Genomic DNA, 19,605 nt, shown 5'->3' with positions numbered 1-19,605 from the left:
CAAGAACTGGATGGGGACACAGCCAAACCATATCAGGGGAATTCCCTACAAAATGCAATTCATAGCATTAGGATATTTTTTTAATTTGTCAGTTCAGATATATGTATATCTTTATAAGCAGCGTTATCCACAACCAAGATGTTTGGGTTAGATAATAGCCAAAGTGTTCAGAAAAAAAAATTCTTTTAAAATATAAAAATACTATATAGAGAAAAAAATCTTATATTCTAGTTTTGAATGTTCTGGAACACTTACTATCTTGTGATAAGATCATGGGCCTATAGCCAAAACTCAACAGGCTTAGGTGTCAGTTCTGCCACTTACTAGCTATACAACTTTGGGCAAATTACTTGGGCAAAAGTTCTATGCTTCATTTTCCTTGTCTGTCAAACAGGATTATTGTGAGGATTTAATGAGTTAATACATATAGAGCACTTTGAATACTGCCTATCACATAGTTAGCATTATACAAGGGTTTGTTATTACCATTTGTAAAAATTGGTCAAATACCAGACCATAAGGAGACCTTCAGTAGATTAAAGAACAAGAATTGTACTGTGTAGGCTGGGTGCAGTGGCTCATGCCTGTAATCTCAGCACCTTGGGAGGCCAAGGCAGACAGATTACTTCAGTCCAGGAGTTTGAGACCAGCTTGGGCAACATGATAAAACCCTCTCTCTACAAAAAAAAGTGAAAATTAGCTCGGCATAATGGCAGCTAGTTGGGAGTATCACTTGAGCCTGGGAGGTGGAGGCTGCACTGAGCCATGATCATACCACTACACTCCAGCCTGGATGAGAGAGCGAGCCTCTATCTCAAAAAAAAAAAAAAAAAAAAAAAAAAGTTATACTGTATATATTCTCTAGCTATTATAAGTATAATTATTAATTAATAATAAAAGGATAAACAAAAATTTAGGCCACTTGCAATATTTTAAATGATCTCTTAAATAATTGCTAGAAAATTCCTCAAAGAAAATCAGAACGGCAAACTCTTAAGAAATATTGATTAGGAGGAAATAACCTATCAAAACTTAAATCATATGGACAAAATTGTACTCAGAAGAAAATTGATGGCCTTAAGCTCTTATTATTGAGCAAGAGAGCATTAAAATGCATGGACAAAATATTTAACTCAAGAAGCCAGAGAACTACAAGGGAAACCTAAGGAAAGCCAAAGGAAGGATTTAGCAGACATAAGCAGAGGAATTGGTTAATTATACAATGCTAGAAATGATAAACAAATACAAAACCTGATTTTGAAGATCAATAAAATTAGGCAAACCTCTGGCAAGCACAATTTGGCAATAAAGAACCGTACAGAAATACAAAGGAATAAGGAATTATGAATGAGAAAGAGTGTTTAAGCACAGATGCAGAGAATTTGGTAAAGTGTCGGAGAAAATATCTGTGTTTATGGGAATCAACCAAAGCAGTGTCAGCGCCTCTCAAAATCTGAGTCTTTTCCTTTGTCTGGGAAGCCAGTTGGGGCTGAACTCACCCAGCTCACCTTGTTAAAATGATCATCCATTCTGCTTCTGATACCTGGCATGTACATCTTCATCGCCTGACTAATTTATATTGTGTAAAAGATGTGCTTTTCCAGAGAGCAGGTTGAGATAAATTTGGAAACCATTAAAATGAGATTATCCTGAGCACATTGAATGTCCAATGAGTGAGCAAACATTGGGTGCCCTTTGCCCAAGTTAACTTTTCATTTTTAGCACCTGGGGACTGCAGCAGTCATCAAAGAGTGAGTCAGAATGAAGGCAAAGACCTCAATCAAAGGAAGTCACCTCCTCAAACTAGAATCCTCAAATCTGCCTTTGCTTCATGGGGTCAGGAAGGAGAATGTTATCAATATGGAGCACTTTCCTGGAAGGGGATTCAAAGTAGCTGCTCAAAATAGTATTTGATTGCTTTTGCAATTTGGTTACTGGGTAAATAAAGTAAATAAAGTTTTAAAATAATAAAAATAAAATAAAAATTAGTGATTAAAAAAAATTTACTGGATGAAGATGTCCAGTTGAATGAACATTATTACTGAGAAAGCAGTTCCCTTTGGAGAGCCTTCACACATTTTGCTCAAAATGTGTTTAGAACTCATGTGAAATTGCCTTCAAAGTGTGTGGGATATTCTTTAGATTATCCTCAACAGTGACAGTGTATCATCTTGTGGAAGCGGATTTAAAAAATATAGTTAAATAGCCAAAAGTCAGACTAAGATCTCGTGAGAAAAAGATGATAATTATTTTGGGTTCAAATGGGGAGTAATTATGAAGAAATGAGCTCAGAGTTTCTTATATGATTTGTAAACTTTGTCTGAAGGCATTCCCAAAAATGCATTTTGAACACTGACAGCATCTTTGTTGCAAATATGAAACAGCTTTCTGGTCTGGGATTATGTTCTCCTGATGTCAAAGTTTTGGTTTGTTTATTTTAAAAGTCTGATTGTTTTATAAGCATATCTCATATTTTGATATGAAATGAGATAGACACTACAGATGGGTGCTAACATAAGTAGTTAGCAACTTTTCCCATTCATCATTTGAGTGTCCCTAAGGATTTCAAACTTTAAACAAACAAACAAAAATCCTGTTGTAATAATTCTTTTTCTTTTTTTAAAAAGCAGAAAATACAGTACAATGAGTTGCATGATTTTTTTTTTTCTTCTGAGACGGAATTTCACTCAGTCAACCAGGCCAGAGTGCAATGGCGTGATCTCTGCTCACTGCAACCTCCGCCTCCCAGGTTCAAGCAATTCTCCTGCCTCAGCCTCCCAAGTAGCTGGGATTACAGGCGCCCGCCACCATGCCTGGCTAATTTTTTTGTATTTTTAATAGAGGTGGGTTTTCACCATGTTGGCTAGGCTGGTCTCAAACTCCTGACCTCAAGTGATCCGCCCACCTCGGCCTCCCAAAGTGCTGGGATACAGGCATGAGCCACTGCAGCTGGCAAGAATTACATGGATTTAATGCCATTTTAATGTTGATGTGCTATCATGAGCCATCAATGCATCCCATCTGTTACTTTGCATCTAAGAGTTGGGACATATGTAATGTGAGTGGGATTGGAAAATAGACCACGGCATGGGGGGCTAGGGGAGGGATAGCATTAGGAGAAATACCTAATGTAAATGACAGGATGATGGGTGCAGCAAACTACCATGACATGTGTAAACCTGTGTAACAAACCTACGCATTCTGTACGTGTACACCAGAGCTTAAAGTATAATAAAAAGAAAAAAGAAAGAAGGAAGATAGGCCATGGCATAGTGCAAAGAAAGCTTGCACATTCAGAGTCATTTTTGGTGTGGGAAGGAGCCCTGGTTTGGGTATATTCAGGCCACTTTGACACAGTCTTAGGAAATGTGGTTTGAAAAAGACCAACACATTTCCCATCAGTGTCTTTACTAGACTGATTCGCTTGCTCAGTAATATGACTGCATTTCACTACCTATTCAATGTGATTCTTTTTCTTCAAAAGATAGAATGTATTTCCACCCCTCCCCCCTCCTTATCTAATTTCCTAAAGCTACCAAAGTGAGTCATCTTGGTCAGTGGATTGATCCTGAAGCTGACTGATCTGGTTAAATACTGCCACTTGTGGCTTTGTGACTTTAACACATTGCTTAAATTTTTTGACTTTCAGTTTCCTTACCTGTAAAAAGGAGGATAGTAATATCTACTCTGTGGATAAGTAAGATAACCCTTGAAAAATAGTGAATGCAGTGCTGATCCCATAATAGATGATAAGTGAATTATAGTTATTGTCAATAAGATCATTTGCAGTGACGCTGTATCTCCTTAAAAACATACATTTTGAAACTCGATCCCAGGCATCTGATGTGGTCAAGATGAAGACAGAGAAGACAGGCTTTCTGTTGGAGTAACTTTTAAAGACATAGAGAAAGGGCTGATATCTCTGCCTCTTTTTCTCAGAATTGATAGAACCCTGCCAATGGATGCAACTCCATGTCACACAGGGCTTAGCAAACAATGGAGAGAAGAAAGGTTTAAGAGGGCAGTTCAGTAACTGATAAGGAGGGAGAAGCTGCATAGAAAAAGCAACATTCTTCAGGTTTTTGAAGCAGGAAAAAGTTGATTTTGTGACCGCTACCCTAATTGTGAACGTTACTAATCTTGCCCTGCAATAATGAGGCTGAGATTTGTTACTTACCTAACATTTACCTGTGCTGGTTAAAAAGGAAAGAAATGGAATACAAATCATATTGCATACTCATAACAAGACATTATATAGTCCTCAAAAATTATATTTTCTAGCATGTTTAATGATATAGCAAACTATCATAGTGTCGCGTTAAGTAAAAAATTGTATGAAATTGATATGTGTGCATATAAAATAAATATCAACATATTAATATTCACTATTTCTAGGTAGTGAAATTCTAGCTGATTTTTTATTTCTTATTTATACTTTCCTGCATTTTCAGCTTTGCCTAAAATGATTATATATCTTTTCACAATTACTAAAAGATCAATATTAAAATATGAAGGGCAGAATGAGAATTATAATGCAGGAGCATATAGAATTCAAAGATGGCTGGCTTAAATGAGGGAAAAAACCACATACTGACATGCTCGGCCCAGTAGAAGATAAGAGGCTCACCAAGATGACCTTCTTTTCAGGTGTCCAGTGCCTCCGGTGACCAGACTCGCCTAGAGAGCCGCATGTTCAACATCGCCATCTTACCACAGGCACCTGAAGCACCTAAACTGTCTCTGGAAGCATCTCTCCATATGACTGTGAGTTGAGTGGTAGACTTGTGGTTTCCACTTAAAGGAAGCATGCTGATGGGATTTGATAGAGTATCCTGGTTTTGTATGCAGTAAGTGCCTGGCCTAGATCACAGATTCGGGGGCCAAAAAGCCTAATGATCACATTTCTCATTGACTTGAAAAGGAACTTTAAATTTCCAGAGTGAAAGGAAGTTTATGCAGAATCCATATTGATCTCCCATCCATTGCTGATGTCCTCTCTACGGTATCCCAGATGTTCCAGGGGTTCTCCTTGAAAATTTGGAGGAAATTTCAGGCTTATGTCCATGAAATCAATATTTGGGTATCATTGGTCCCCTAGATAGAGCACTACCTAGCAGAGAAACTATTATTCCATCTTCTAGAAGTCCTATGAGAAACTTTCCACTGTAAAAGCTTCCTAGAGAATGTGTCTCAATGCTGAATCCAGAAAGATAAATAGCAATTATCCAAGTGATAATTTGGGGGCACATTGGGAGGAATGGAGAGGTGATGACAAAGGGCACTGCCATAAGTGAAGAGAGCACATGCAAAGACCCACAGGCAAGAGAGAATAGAATGGTTGCAAAATTGCAAACAGTTCAAGAAGATTGGAGAAATTAGGAAGGCAGCAAGGAGGTGTGATGAGGATTAGGAGGTCATCAAGCTATCACAGAAAGCCTCGTGTGCTAGTGGGAAGGAGTGTGAGGCATGGGAAGATGTGAAGCAAGGTGTCAACTGAATTAGTACATGAAGCTTAGTTTAGACAATTAGCAACTCCCTCATGACTCTTAGTCTCTGTTGCGGGGGCTGTAATGCCAAAACCCCTCTTCCAGACATAGCTGCAAGCATGTAAGACCTTGTAAATTAATTATCATGGGTCCACATTTTAGTTAGTACCCACACAATTATGCTCCAAAGTAGTGTATCAGCCTTGAGCCACAACAAAGAGAACAGGTATAGTTTTTAGAAATTATGGGTCTGGGGCATGACAGAGACATAAAGGGAAAATAAAAAGTCTTTAATGAATAGCTGGTATCGGCATTTCCACCATAAACCGTAATTTAAAGAAATCATAATTCAGCAGCACTATAAAGTCTATAATTCGTCATTCTGACTGCAGGAACTTGAATCAGAATTTTCTCTAAACTGTTAAGAAAAATGTGCACACACAGGTCTTGCCAAATGCTAATGCAGTGTTATTTTCAGTTCGGAGGAAAAAATGGGCCAGGAGCCAGGAAGACAGTGCTGTTTCCAGCTCTGTCACTGTGGAGCTCTGAAGAGACTTTTCAAGTCAGTTAGCCTTTAGGGGCTTAGGTTACATATTTGCAAATTAGGTCTGTCCAGTTAAAACTTAGGTGAGTTTACTGTAAAATGTAATTAGCCTACTTTTATGTTACTTAAATATATAGTTTATATATTTTTTGACACTAATTAGGGCCATTACTTTAGAATATACTTGTGATCTGTAACAAAAATGCATTCTCAATTTAGTCATTTAGTCTCATCTAAGCACACAAGTTTTGGAGATATTTGGTAAATACATTGTGAATGCATATGGTAAATACCTATATGGTATATTTAGTATACTTGTATATGTGATTAAAGGTAGGAATCTACTTCTCCATTCATTCAGTCTCTCATTCATAAACACTTTCGAGCTCCTAATGTATGCCAAGTGCTGTGAAAGACATTGGACAGTCAATGACCATAAAACACAATCTTTATTCTCAAGGAACTTTAAGTCTAGAAGAGGAGACAGGCAAATAAATAAGCACAGATAATACAATGATAAATGCTATGACACAGCAATGATATGGGAGCAAATGGGATGGCACCAAATCCAGCAGAGCGAGAGAAAGGATCACAGAAGCTTCCTCAGGTGAACAGAGCTGGGTGAGTGTCAATTATCTAGAGACCAGGATTCTCAAACTTAATCCTATATTAGAATCACTGTAGAGTTGATGAAAACACAGATTGCACTCACCTCCTTCCCTCTGAGTCCCCAAAGTCCATCGTATCATTCTTATGCCTTTGCATCCTCATAGCTTAGTTCCCACTTATGAGTGAGAATATATGATGTTTGGTTTTCCATTCCTGAATTACTTCACTTAGAATAATGGGTGAGGGATAAAAGACTGCTAATTGGGTTCAGTGCATACTGCTTGGGTAATGAGTGCACCAAAATCTCACACATCACTACTAAGGAACTTACTTATGTAAGCAAATACCATCTGTTGCCCCCAAAAGAAACCTATGGAAATAAAAAAAATTTAAAACATTAAAAATTTAAAAAATAAAACACAGATTACTAGACCCCACCGCAGTGTTTTCTAATTCAGTGGATCTGATGTAGAGTCAAGAATTTGCATTTCTAACCAGTTTCCAGGTGATGCTGTTTGATGCTGCCAAGATCACCACACTTGAAGAACGACTGATCTAGACTGAATTGGGGAGAATATATCCCAGGCTTGAGGAGAGGCAGCTGAGAAAAGGTGGAGACATAGGAGATCATGACATATTTGAGACATTACAGGTAGTTCAGTTAGCTGGAGCATAAAATCCCTGAGTGAAAAGGCAGTAAGAAATGAGAGTCAGCTCATGGAAGACCTTAAGTATAAGATAGAGTTTCCATTTTGTACTGAAAGGCTGTTGGGGCAAGTAAGGTGTTGAGGGATTTGTGGCAGAAGAGTGCCGTAATCAGATTTTTAATGATCAATTTAGGAAGATCATTCTGGCTACAGGGTAGAAAACATCCTAGATGGGGGCCAGTCAGAAAACAAACAGGCTATTGCAGTCATCTAGAGCAAGAACAATTAGTGGCATGAGCCCATGGTTAAGAGTTCAGGAGATCTTGAAGAGGTCTGCACACACATATTCATGGTAGCATTATTCACAATAGCTGAGCGGTGGAAGCAATCTAAATGTCTATCAGCAGAGAAATGGATAAAGAAAATGTGAGACACACACACACACGCGTGCGCGAATATTATTCAGCCTTAAAAAAGAAGGAAATCCTGTCACAGGCTACAACATAGATGAATGTTTAAGACATTATGATAAGGAAAATAATCCAGTCACAAAAGAACAAAAACTGCATAATTCTGCTTATATGAGATATAAAGTAGAATGTAGTCAAAAGAAATAGAAAGTAGAATAGTAGTTTCCGGGGGTAGAGTGTGTGACGTGATGAGAGAGGGAGAAAGGAGGAGTTGTTCAATGGATATAGAGTTTCAGCTTTTCAAGGTGGGAGAGTTCTAGAGATGCATTGCCCAAGAACATGCATATAGTCAACACTACAGAACTGTACACTGAAAAATGGCTAAGATGGTAAAAAAAGAGAGAGAGAGAGATTAAGAGAGACTTAGAGACACAGAGGTTCCTAGATGTGGGAGGAGGGCAAAACATCCAATGTCTGAGGATTTAGAGGTACCTTTCTTCAAGATCAGGAATGTACAAGGACTTTTGGTGGGAAGTATGGCATGTTCAATTTGAGATGCACTCATGAAGGGTGTGCTGGAGCAGAGTGAGTGAATTCACAGATGTGATGTCTGTGGACTGGGGCAGGTCTGCTGGGTTTCACAGCTCATTGTAGGAACTTGGCTTTTCTTCTGATTAAAACGGGGAGCCATTGCAGGATGTTAAGCGGAAGTCTCATGTCCTTGTGAAAGGATCACACTGGCTGCTGTGCTGAAAGGGAGTGTTGGAGAGGCAAGAGAGCAATTGGGAGGCCACTGGGGTAATCCTGGGGAGAGACTGTGTCCCTGAGCAGAGTGGTGGCAGTGGGGTGGGAGAAGCAGCTGGCATCTGGATATATGCAGAGGTAACATGGCCATTATGAAAATAATTATTCTGTAATCTTCTTTTGTTGACAGATATATTATTTTAAAAATGTCTTTTGCAATGATTTCTATGAAGTGTAATCTCTCATTTCTTACTATATTTAGTTGATAAATATTGAACATTCTAAGCAGCCAATATTAAAATTGATTATACTTTGATATATCTCAAACTCAATATTGCTTTCCTCACAGAATCAAGTCCTTTTTCTATGTAGTGTCTATTTATATTAGGAGAAAAATAGTATCAATAAATTTCAAAATAGACTCTTATCTTGGCTGGGACATATTTCCCTTTCCACAGTCCCATGTCTGTAATAATTCCCTCTTTTTATTACTTTATTATTTAGGGGCATCTAGATTTTCAGAATACCCCATGGTACTCTGAGAATATTCAGTTGTTATGATAGTTTTGATATTAAAAGGTAGCAAACAGCACCAAACAATGCACAGAGCCTATACTTTTTGGTTCGTTAGTGTACCTACATGTGTACATGTTTATAGGTGTGTTTAAACATGTACGGGATAGTAACACCTTATATAGGGCATATATCTTTAATTTGTTGTCCTTACTTGTTTTATTTTAGGGTGAGAGACCAGCTGCTATTCACAATTCTAATTTTCCTTGTTCATTACATTCCAGACCTGAGCAAGGGCCTGAAATATGACTCTTTACTATAGGGGGATTGTTCTAACCTGCAAATTCTGCCTCTCCCCAGGATAAATATGCCTTGGGGACAATTACAAAGCAACTGCAACCTTCAATCTTTTCATGGTTAAAGGAAGAACACCACACCCTCCTCTATGAGCATTACTGAGCCACACTTAATCCTTTTCTAAATGAGTAGATTCCATCTGAAAGAAGCAGGGCTTCAAAGAGCAGGAGAGCACATCACACTCTAACCCACCTGCCGGGATCAGTTAGGAAGAGCCATGATGAGCTGGATGTTTTTGCTCTGTTTTAGAACAGCATCCCTGACCCAGGAGAGGGTCCGCTGCTCGGGCTAGTTTCCCTTTTCCCTTCTCCACACTGTGTTTTTGCTGCTGTCCCTAACCCACCACCATGCCTAGTGATAGATATCTGAAGCTCTCCTTTTTTGTTTTTAGAGTGTTGCCGCTGTTAGTGGGTTATGGATGTATACAGGGGAAGGGATAGTAAAAGCTACACATGCATCAGCCCTCTGACTAATATTGCCACATTCACTCACTGGATTCTGAAAGCTGGAAGAGAAAAAGCAGTATCTAGTTCTTTCTAACAGTAGAAGGAAGAAAAATGGGAATATTGTCTATGCTATGTTCTTTAATTTATTTATTTATTTTTTTTTTTGACATGGAGTTTCGCTTTTGTTGCCCAGGCTGGAGTGCAATGGCGCGATCTCGGCTCACCGCAACCTCCGCCTCCTGGGTTCAGGCAATTCTCCTGCCTCAACCTCCTGAGTAGCTGGGATTACAGGCATGCGCCACCATGCCCAGCTGATTTTTTGTATTTTTAGTAGAGACGGGGTTTCAACATGTTGACCAGGATGGTCTCGATCTCTTGACCTCGTGATCCACCCGCCTCGGCCTCCCAAAGTGCTGGCATTACAGGCTTGAGCCACCGCACCCGGCCTTGCTATGTTCTTTAATAAACAAATACCTCTTAAATATGTGAATGCAAATGGTGAGGTTTTTTTGGTGTTTGAGGTGGGTTCACTTTTAGGCCTTTGTTACCAGAAGGCATCACAGTTTCCATTAGCAAAACTGAGGACCAGGGCGGGCAATGCTTTGAAGAACTTCTTGGAGCCAAGACTTAAATATCTCAGCTGAGTCCTTAGAACTTCTGGCCAGATTCAACTTAGCCCATTAAGTCAGGGGAGCAGCAATGAGCTATGACCACTGCACTCCAGCCTGAGACAGAGCCAGATCCTGTGTCTTAAAGAAAACAAAAGTTAGAAGAGAGACACAGTGAGCCGGCTGTGAGTAGCAAGATAGTTGAATAGTCAGCTGGGATGCCTCATTTGGAAACATGTTCCACCTAAGAAAAAAGTAACAATATCCCCACTGCATGCACTGGAGCAACCTTGGGAGGCAGCGGGGGGAAGAGAAGACTAGGGTACAAGAAAACCTGAAAAGAGGCCGGGCGCGGTGGCTCACGCCTGTAACCCCAGCACTTTGGGAGGCCGAGGCAGGTGGATCACGAGGTCAAGAGATCGAGACCATCCTGGTCAACATGGTGAAACCCCGTCTCTACTAAAAATACAAAAAATTAGCTGGGCATGGTGGCGCGTGCCTGTAATCCCAGCTACTCAGGAGGCTGAGGCAGGATAATTGCCTGAACCCAGGAGGTGGACGTTGCAGTGAGCCAAGATCGCGCCATTGCACTCCAGCCTGGGTAACAAGAGCGAAACTCCGTCTCAAAAAAAAAAAAAGAAAAAAAAAAAAAAAAGAAAACCTGAAAAGAATTCTCTAAACCTAGGAGGGGCCTGAGGCTTGGGAAAAAAATCTGTAATGCAAGAGGCCAGATCCTTCTTTTGAACTCTTGAAAATTTTACTAAGTGTAACTAATTTAAAAGCCCAGAGCAAATTTGTTTTTGTTTTCTTAATAAGGTCTGTTTTTGCCTCTGGCTTTTATTTTTTCATACCATGTTTTCCTTTTTCTTCTTAAACTTTGTTTAGGCTCGAGAAGATGGCCTGACTGTCATCCAGCCTCATTCCCTCTCCTTTATAAACTCTGAGAGGCCAAGTGGAAAGATTGTCTACAATATCACTCTACCTCTGCATCCAAATCAAGGTAAGATGTGCGGTAAATGATCTTTTGAGTGATGCTATTGTCTTCTAGTTTTTGACCAGTCATAATATCTTTGGAGTTTTGTCTGCTTGTATACATAGAGATACTTGTTAAGGTTTCAAGGGATAATAATTATTCATATTCCTTGCTCCTGTCTTCTAGTTTAGAACTAATTGAGAGAGAAAAACACTGTGTTCAGAAGAAGATGAATGTGATGGCTTTGGCATTGACAGAGCATGCTGGATGGAGAATGTATATGCTACTGGGTTGAGCTCCCCTCCCATGTACTGGCAGAACTGGACATGGAGCCATTATCTCTATAGGGCCAGGGCCTGCCCTAGTGAGATTATAATGGGAGAATGGACCACAATGAGCATGTGTTCAGGATAAGGAGGTCTGCCAGGGAGCCCAAAGCAGGCTGAGCCACACATATTCAGTTCCTTCCCCAGTTGGATACATACTCCTCTTCCTATCCAGGAACATGTGAATGTAGAACTATAGTCAGAGAAGATGTGGGGCCCTGCCATCAGTCCCCAGCCTTTAGATCTCTTGACTTTCATCTTAACAATAAGCCTATGCCTGTATTAGTCCATTTTCATATTGCTATAAAGAAATAACTGAAATTGGGTAATTTATAAGGAAAAGACGTTTAACTGGCTCATGGTCTCACAGGCCATACAGGAAGCATGGATGGGGAGGACTCAGGAAACTTACAATAATAGCAGAAGATGAAGGAGAAGCAGGCACATCTTACATGAGTGGAGCAGGAGGAAAGGGGATAGGGGAGATGTTATACACTTTTTAAAATCTCATCACTCACTCACTCACTCATTCACTCTCACCAGAAACTGCACCCATGATCCAGTCACCTCCCACCATATCCGGCCTCTAATACTGAGGATTACTATTGAACATGAGATTTAGGTGGGAACACAGATCCAAACAACATAAAGGTCAGTAGAGGTGCGGCTGCTCCTCACAGCAAGAAGATCAGCTTCTATTAAGATAATTTGCTTCCACATCTGGGACTGTGAGACCAAGACCAAGCCACTGCCCCAAATGTAAGACTCTCACATTATGAAATTTCCAAGGTGAGAGAAAAGTCAGAAATTAAATTCCATTACCCTTTTTATAAAATCCAAAGAAATTAAAAGTCTAAAAGTCATTCCTCTCCTTTGTAATCTGCTAAGTCATAGCTAATGATTCTTCCTACATTGCCAGAGTAGAGATGGAGCCCTTTCAAACCAGCAGCCTGGGCTGTCTTCTGGGGAATGGCTGGCTCCCTCTCAGCCCCGCAGAAGGTGAATTAGTTCAACGCCAAGCATCATATGTGCCCTCCTTTTAAGGAGTGAATAGGACATGAAAAATGATCACAGCATTAGTTCTGTACCTGAAAAATTTAGAAACAACAGGCAAATCTTCAGCCTCTAAAGCATTTATCACAAGCAGTGATAATTACAAAATCAGTTCTTAGAATAATCAAGATCCATGTTACTGTAGCCAAAGATTATTGCAGAGTCTAAGGAGTTTCTGAAGGAAAGAGGTTAGATTGAAAAAAAGTCTTTTTACAGCCTTACCAGACCAGTCTGTGCCAGTTTCTCAAGGACCTTTGAATTGAAACTCAATTGAGAGAATCTCATAATTACGTGACCATGTCTATGACTTCTGGAAAATTACCTGGTCTAGGCTATGGTAGGGCAGTAGTTTGCATCTTACTATGTGTATTAGGGTTCTCTAGAGGGACAGAATTAATAGGATAGGCATATAGACAGATAGATAGATAGATAGATAGATAGATAGATAGATAGATAGATATCCATATATATATGAAGGGGATTTATTAAGTATTAACTCATGCAATCACAAGATTCCACAATAGCCCGACTGCAAGCTGAGGAGCAAGGACAACCAGTCAGAGCCCCAAAACTGAAGAAGTTGGAGTCTGATGTTCAAGGACAGGAAGCATCCAGCATGAGAGAAAGATGTAGGCTTGGATGCTAGGCCAATCTAGTCTTTTCATGTTTTTCTAATGCTTTATTTTTTAAATGTTATTTATTTGTCTTTGAGATGGAGTTCCTTTCTTGTTGCCCAGGCTTCAATGCAGTGGCACAATCTCAGCTCACTGCAACCTTTGCCTCCTGGTTTAAGTGATTCTCCTGCCTCAACTGCCCAGATAGCTGGGATTACAGGCATGTGCCACCATACCCGGCTAAATTTGTACTTTTAGTAGAGACAGGTTTTCATCATGTTGGCTAGGCTGGTCTTGAACTCCTGACCTCAGGTGATCCACCTACCTCAGCCTCCCAAAGTGCTGGGATTACAGGCATAAGGCACCACACCTGGCCTGCCTGCTTTACATTCTAGCCATGCTGGTAGCTGATTAGATGGTGTCCACCCAGACTGAGGGTGTGTCTACCTTTCCCAGCCCACTGAGTGAAATATTCATCTCCTTTGGCAATACCCTCACAGATGCACTCAGGATCAATACTTTGCATCATTCAATCCAATCAAGTTGACACTGAGTATTAACCATCCCATTGTGGTTTATGTTTCATAAATCCCAGTCAAAACTCATTTGAGTTTCTGATTTTCCCTTTTCTTTAATTACCAGAGAATAGCATACCAAGAGCAACCTGAGAACAGTCAGGTTCTGAAGGATGAAAGACTCCCACCAACAAGAAGAGTAGGCTCTAGTCATTCAGTCAGTGATGAGTATTACTGTTGATGCTCATGCCAAATCTCTTCCTCCCAGGTATCATCGAGCACCGGGACCACCCTCACTCTCCTATTCAGTATTTCACGCAAGAGGATATTAACCAGGGCAAAGTCCTGTACCGCCCTCCCCCAGCAGCCCCCCACCTCCAGGAGCTCATGGCCTTCTCCTTTGCTGGTAATGCTCTCCTCTCTGCTTTCAGGCACCCAACGGCTCTTTGTGGCTCTGCATCACAGGCTCGCCCTAACTCTCCCCGCAGTCTTCTGGTCCACTTGCTGCCCTTGCTTTCTAGCTATTCAGAATAGCTTGAGACCCATCAGCCAATGTGTAGCTTGGGCTCAGTTTCTTCTTTTTTTTTCATGTTTTCATGTATGCAGGCATATTTTCAATAAATCATTATTTTGCGCCTCCTGTGTGCCGATCACTGAATGAGGTCTTGGAGCTATAGTGGCAGGCAAAAAGAGGCATGGATTCTGCTCTTGGTGATTGGAGGATGTGTAAAGACAGAATTTGATAAATAACCCCAGGAATGAATGTTTAATTGCAAACTGAGATAAGAGCTCTGAGAAGGAGGGAAAAAGTTCAGTGGTGGAATTACTCATAACCAGACTGGCCTAGACTGAGAGGTCAGTGAAGAAGATACTAGCAGTGGAGGGATGGGTAGGAGCGGATGAGGCAAACTGTGTGTATTTTGGATGGTCAGGAAAATGTTCCTGAAGGAAGGGCACCAGCCCCACATGCAGAGGCCTGGAGAAGGAGAGAACATGGTGTCTGTGTGTCTGAAATGTGAAGGGTCAGGCAGAGCAGGGATGTTTCTGGTGGGAGAGACAGAAGCCACACGTGACAGACCCTTGGAGCCTGTAAGGATTTGGGTTGTTATTCTAACATCAAGAGGAACCCAGTGGAAGTTTTCAGATATAGGGAACAGCTTTTCATAAGAAACTCTTTAACCACAGTGATATCAGTAGACTTGACAAGGAGGCCAGAGTGGATGGCATGAGGGTAAGGGAAGGCCAGCAAGGGTCCTGCAGTACCTCAGGGGAGGTTTTATGTAGACATGGGGCATGCAGGTAACCTTTTGGGATGAGACTAGAATTTGGTATAAGACACCCTTTTAATGGAAGAGAAGACTGAATGGAAAAATAACCAAGTTTCTCATTAAAGCCAGTATGCCCTTCCACAAAGCCTGACATACCCTTAATCTCTGCCACCCTATCTCTTCCCTTGATCCAGTAATCAAGAAGTCAGGTGTTTTAAGTTTCTGCCCTTACATATCTTTATGCCTTGGACTATTCCAAAAATATTAGTGCCTGTTTTTCTTTTCTTTTCTTTTCTTTTTTTTTTTTTGAGCTGGAGTCTCACTCTGTCACCCAGGCTGGAGTGCAGTGGTGCAATCTTGGCTCACTGCAACCTCTACCTCCTGGGTTCAAGTGATTATCTTGCCTCAGCCTCCCAGGTAACTGGGACTACAGACACATACCACCACACCCACTCAGTTTTGTATTTTTAGCAGAGATGGGGTTTTACCATATTGGTCAAGCTGTTCTTGATCTCCTGACCTCATGATCTGCTTGCCTCGGCCTCCCAAAATGCTGGGATTACAGGCGTGAGCCACCGTGCCCAGCCACTAGTGCCTATTTCTTTCTAATCTTTAAGGTGTATGTACTGCATAACACCACAAATATAGGATATTCTTTTTATACAGTAGCTTTATTCATACATAAAAGTGGTGATTTCTTATGGTCAGCTAAACATGGTTTAAGTAATTTAGACTTTTTTGATTATGGTAAACATTTAAAGTGATATTTGCCATTATTTAACATAAGTTTAATCTCCCAGAAAATAGTTAACTCTTCAATTAGATTGAAAACCTCTAATAGTGGGGATAGGCTTCCTCTTTAGCCTCTGTAGTGTTTAGTAACTGGATAACTAATAGCTCTTGAAAATGTTTGTGGGTCTGTAATGCCTATGTTGCAAGACCTACTTAATAAGAAACACAGGATATCCTGAATTAGAGGGAAAGAAAACATGTCAGCTATGGTTGAAGGCATCCACTAAACTTGCCTAACTTCCTAGAGCCTCTTCAGAGAGAGCAGAGTCCTGTGCTGTATAATCTACGGGATAAATGCTGTGAAATAAATTTCTCACATGGTTACAGTGTGTAAATCAATGTCTCAGCATCACTCAGTTCTACAATGGAATTGACCCACCTGAGAGCCCTGTCAGTGATATACGACTCACCCACGTGCACTGATTTGTAGGATTTTATGTACTGATAAAATGAGTTCTGAATGAATGTATTATAAATCACACTAACAGCTGTGATATAAAATTACTCCACTATGTGGTTCTTTTTGCTATTTAAAATTAATGTTGGTGCCATTAAATTCAACATAACATTAGCAAATGACCTGGTGATCTTTCCTTAAATAAGAATAATTTAGATTAGAACATCCTTTATCTTCCTAACCTCTGCGCTATATTTTGTACTTTCCCTATCTCTCTCTGACCCCAAAGTGTTTAATATACTGTTGTCTCTCTTACTCTTTCAGGCCTCCCAGAATCAGTGAAATTCCACTTCACAGGTAAAGATTCATCTAAATTTTATTAGAAAGTAAAATTATTTATTTCCTTATTAGTTCCTTCTTTTTGTTCCATCATCATTATTTTTAGCTATTTTCTAAGAACTACTTAAAAATTATATAATTTTTCTTCTAAAACAAGTTTCTTCTAAAATAAACAAATGGTTAGTTAAATAGTAATAGCTTTACTTTATAGTCATAGGAAAAAAATCTACCAGGGATGCCAAAAGTTAATGTTTAAGAGCCAGGCACGCTGGCTGACACCTGTAGTCCAGCACTTTGGAAGGCTGAGGAGGAACAGCACTTAAACACAGAGGTTTAAGACCAGCCTGGACAACAATGCAATACTTTGTCTACACATACACAAAAAAAGATAGCTGGATGATGGTGGCACATGCCTGTAGTCCCACCTACTCAGGAGGATCCCTTAAGCCCAGGAGGTCAAGGCTGCAGTGAAAGCTATGATTGCGCTACTACACTGCAGTTTGGACAATAGTGAGACTCTGTCTCAAGAAAAAAAGAAGAGAAATTAATGTTTAAGCCCAATTTCAATGTGTCCTAATATCCATTAAAGAGTTAATTGTAAGTAAGATTCTAAACCCTGCATCCAGATAACCAGGAGTTCAGTTTGCCCTGGGAAAGTTTCTTACATCTCTGTGTCTGAATGCCTCATTCATACATGCGGATAATAATAATAAATGTAAAGCTCCAAGAACGATTATTGCTACATAATCATTCCTATTTTATACTCAGCTAATAAACAGCAGTTGTATAAAAGTCTTGAATAGAGCCATTCATGGAATGCCTTGTTACTGGAGGGAAAAGCCTTACCACCCAGAGGTTTGCTGAGAAACTTGTGTACGGAAGGAAGACCTCTGAATTCTAGTTTTAGTTCATAGTGCAATAGAAGCAGGGTGCCAATCAGCAAAAGCAGAGTCAGACCTTGTATCTATGCTGGGCCACCATTGGATAAGCTGCTTTCTTGTATAGGTCTAAAGTGAGTATGATTGACCGTAAATAGCATCGTTAAATTGCTGTTTAGATGGGATTGACTATTCCACTAGAATCTACCATCCATGACCCCTGTTACGTTTCATGGAGGGAAGAATGTTGGCAGTAGAGTCACCTCTTTATAACTCCCAGCTCTTCCTTTCTTCTTTGAGGATTAAAAATCACACTTGAATCAATAGTAAATTTCAGTTTTGTGCTACTGTTGATATGAACCCAGTATCAGCTCATTTCTAGTCTCAGTCCTCTGTGTATTTCATGCAATCAGTAATGATATATAGCAGATTTTTATATTTTATAAAACAATTTACAATAAAAATTATCTATTTAATTCTTAGAACAATATTTTAAGGATGGATATTTTTATTCAGCATTTTAAACCTGAGGATACCAAAAGTAGATAATCTGGCCAGGCACAGTGCTCACACTTGTAATCCCAGCACTTTGAGAGGCATGAGGAGGGAAGATTGCTTGAGCCCAGGAGCTCAAGACCAGCCCAGGCACATAGTAATACTCCCTGTAGTCTCAGCTACTCAGGAGGCCAAGGTGGGAGGATTGCTTGAACCGGGGTAGCTGAGGCTGCAGTGAGCCATGATTGTGCCACTGAACTCCAACTGGGTGACAGAGTGAGACCCTGTTTCAAAAAAACAGTAGATGATCTCAGATTTCCATGGCTGGTAGACAGTAAAACCAGGATTTTAATACAAGTTTCTGACTTACAGCATGAGCATGGAATAGCTAGTTTAGTCTCACATGCATGTGTGTTGGTTACGAAAAGTGAGTGTCACGGTAGTGTGCCAGTTTGGTTTCCAAGCCTCAACTCTTACCTGAAAGCTTGAGTAGATAAAGGGCTAACAATTAACTTGTGTAGGACTTTCAGTTAAACGATCCTTGAACCTACTGTTTAGCTCCATGGGATTAGACCTTGAACTGACCTTAAATTATCTTGCTTCTGCCAGAGGTTCCTTTTTTGTTGATTTTAAAGAAGAAAAACTCTTGGTATCTAGTAGAAAGCCATGTCCTTAAGCAGAGTTTTGTGAGAAAGAATTTGAAATTGGACAGTTAATGAATAAGCCAGGAAAAAGCCCAAGAGCTGACATCAATTTGCAGAATGAGAGGGAACAGCCATTTTGGTAAATCAGATAAAGTGAGAAGGAAAGCTGATGTTCCTGAGACCTGACTGTCTTTAAGACAAGTGCAGAAGCTCTGGAGAGCAGATCTGAGCAAGGTGCACACTTAGGGCAAGTGGTGTTCACAGGGGACATTTAGCCCAAAAAGGCGTTTGATTGTTTCTCAAAGATATTAGAGACATTCCTTAAAGAGAGGGCTAAACATACAATTGCTGACATTTTGATTGGAAGTTTATATGATTGTTTGCAAAACCCTGTGCCCAAGTGATAGCTTGTTATGTAACATGCACCAGAAAATAGCTTTCTTCCACTTACAGAAGCAAGAATATGCTTTGGTCACATCGAACAGCTGTATGATATGACCAAAGCTCTTTAATTTTGTGCCTTTTCTCTCCTCCTGTAAAATAAAGATGTTGAAGGCTTGCTGGACTTCCCTCCTGCTGTGGTTTGAATGTTCCTTCCAAAACTCATGTTGAAACTTTATCCTCAGTGTGGCAGTATCGAGAGGTGGAGCCTTTACCAGGTGATTGAAACCTGAGGGCTCTGCCCTCATGAATGGCTTAATCATTAATGGATTAGTGGATTAGTGGTTAATCACTGGAGGGGAGCGGATGGCTTTCTAAGAAGAAAAAGACTTAATATAGCACACTCAGCCCCCTTACCATGTGACTCCCTACACCGCCTTGGGACCCTTCACAGAGTCCCCACCAGCCAGAAGGCTCTCACCAGATGTACGCCCTCAACCTTGGACTTCTCAGCCTTCATATGTGAAAGAAATAAATTCCTCTTCTATAAATTACTCAGTTTTAGG

The 19,605-nt window shown here is 40.2% G+C and overlaps 1 protein-coding gene across 3 annotated transcripts in view; it reads left to right on the top strand.

Annotated features, from left to right (window-relative positions):
• The window catches only part of FRAS1 (Fraser extracellular matrix complex subunit 1), a 464,791-nt gene that overhangs the window by 328,035 nt on the left and 117,151 nt on the right, over positions 1–19,605 (top strand). For all 3 annotated transcript variants that reach the window (XM_032239833.1, XM_032239834.1, XM_032239832.1), the window contains exons 32-35: positions 4,648–4,764; positions 11,250–11,364; positions 14,114–14,251; positions 16,627–16,659. In XM_032239833.1, the coding sequence (XP_032095724.1) occupies positions 4,648–4,764; positions 11,250–11,364; positions 14,114–14,251; positions 16,627–16,659 (403 nt within the window). The remainder of the gene's footprint in view (positions 1–4,647; positions 4,765–11,249; positions 11,365–14,113; positions 14,252–16,626; positions 16,660–19,605) is intronic.

This window comes from Sapajus apella, unplaced genomic scaffold, assembly GCF_009761245.1.
Source record: "Sapajus apella isolate SASKATOON/1434 unplaced genomic scaffold, GSC_monkey_1.0 scaffold45, whole genome shotgun sequence".
Lineage (NCBI taxonomy): Eukaryota > Metazoa > Chordata > Mammalia > Primates > Cebidae > Sapajus > Sapajus apella.
The sequence above is the reverse complement of the archived record's forward strand: the minus strand, read 5'-3'. Positions and strand labels throughout refer to the sequence as shown.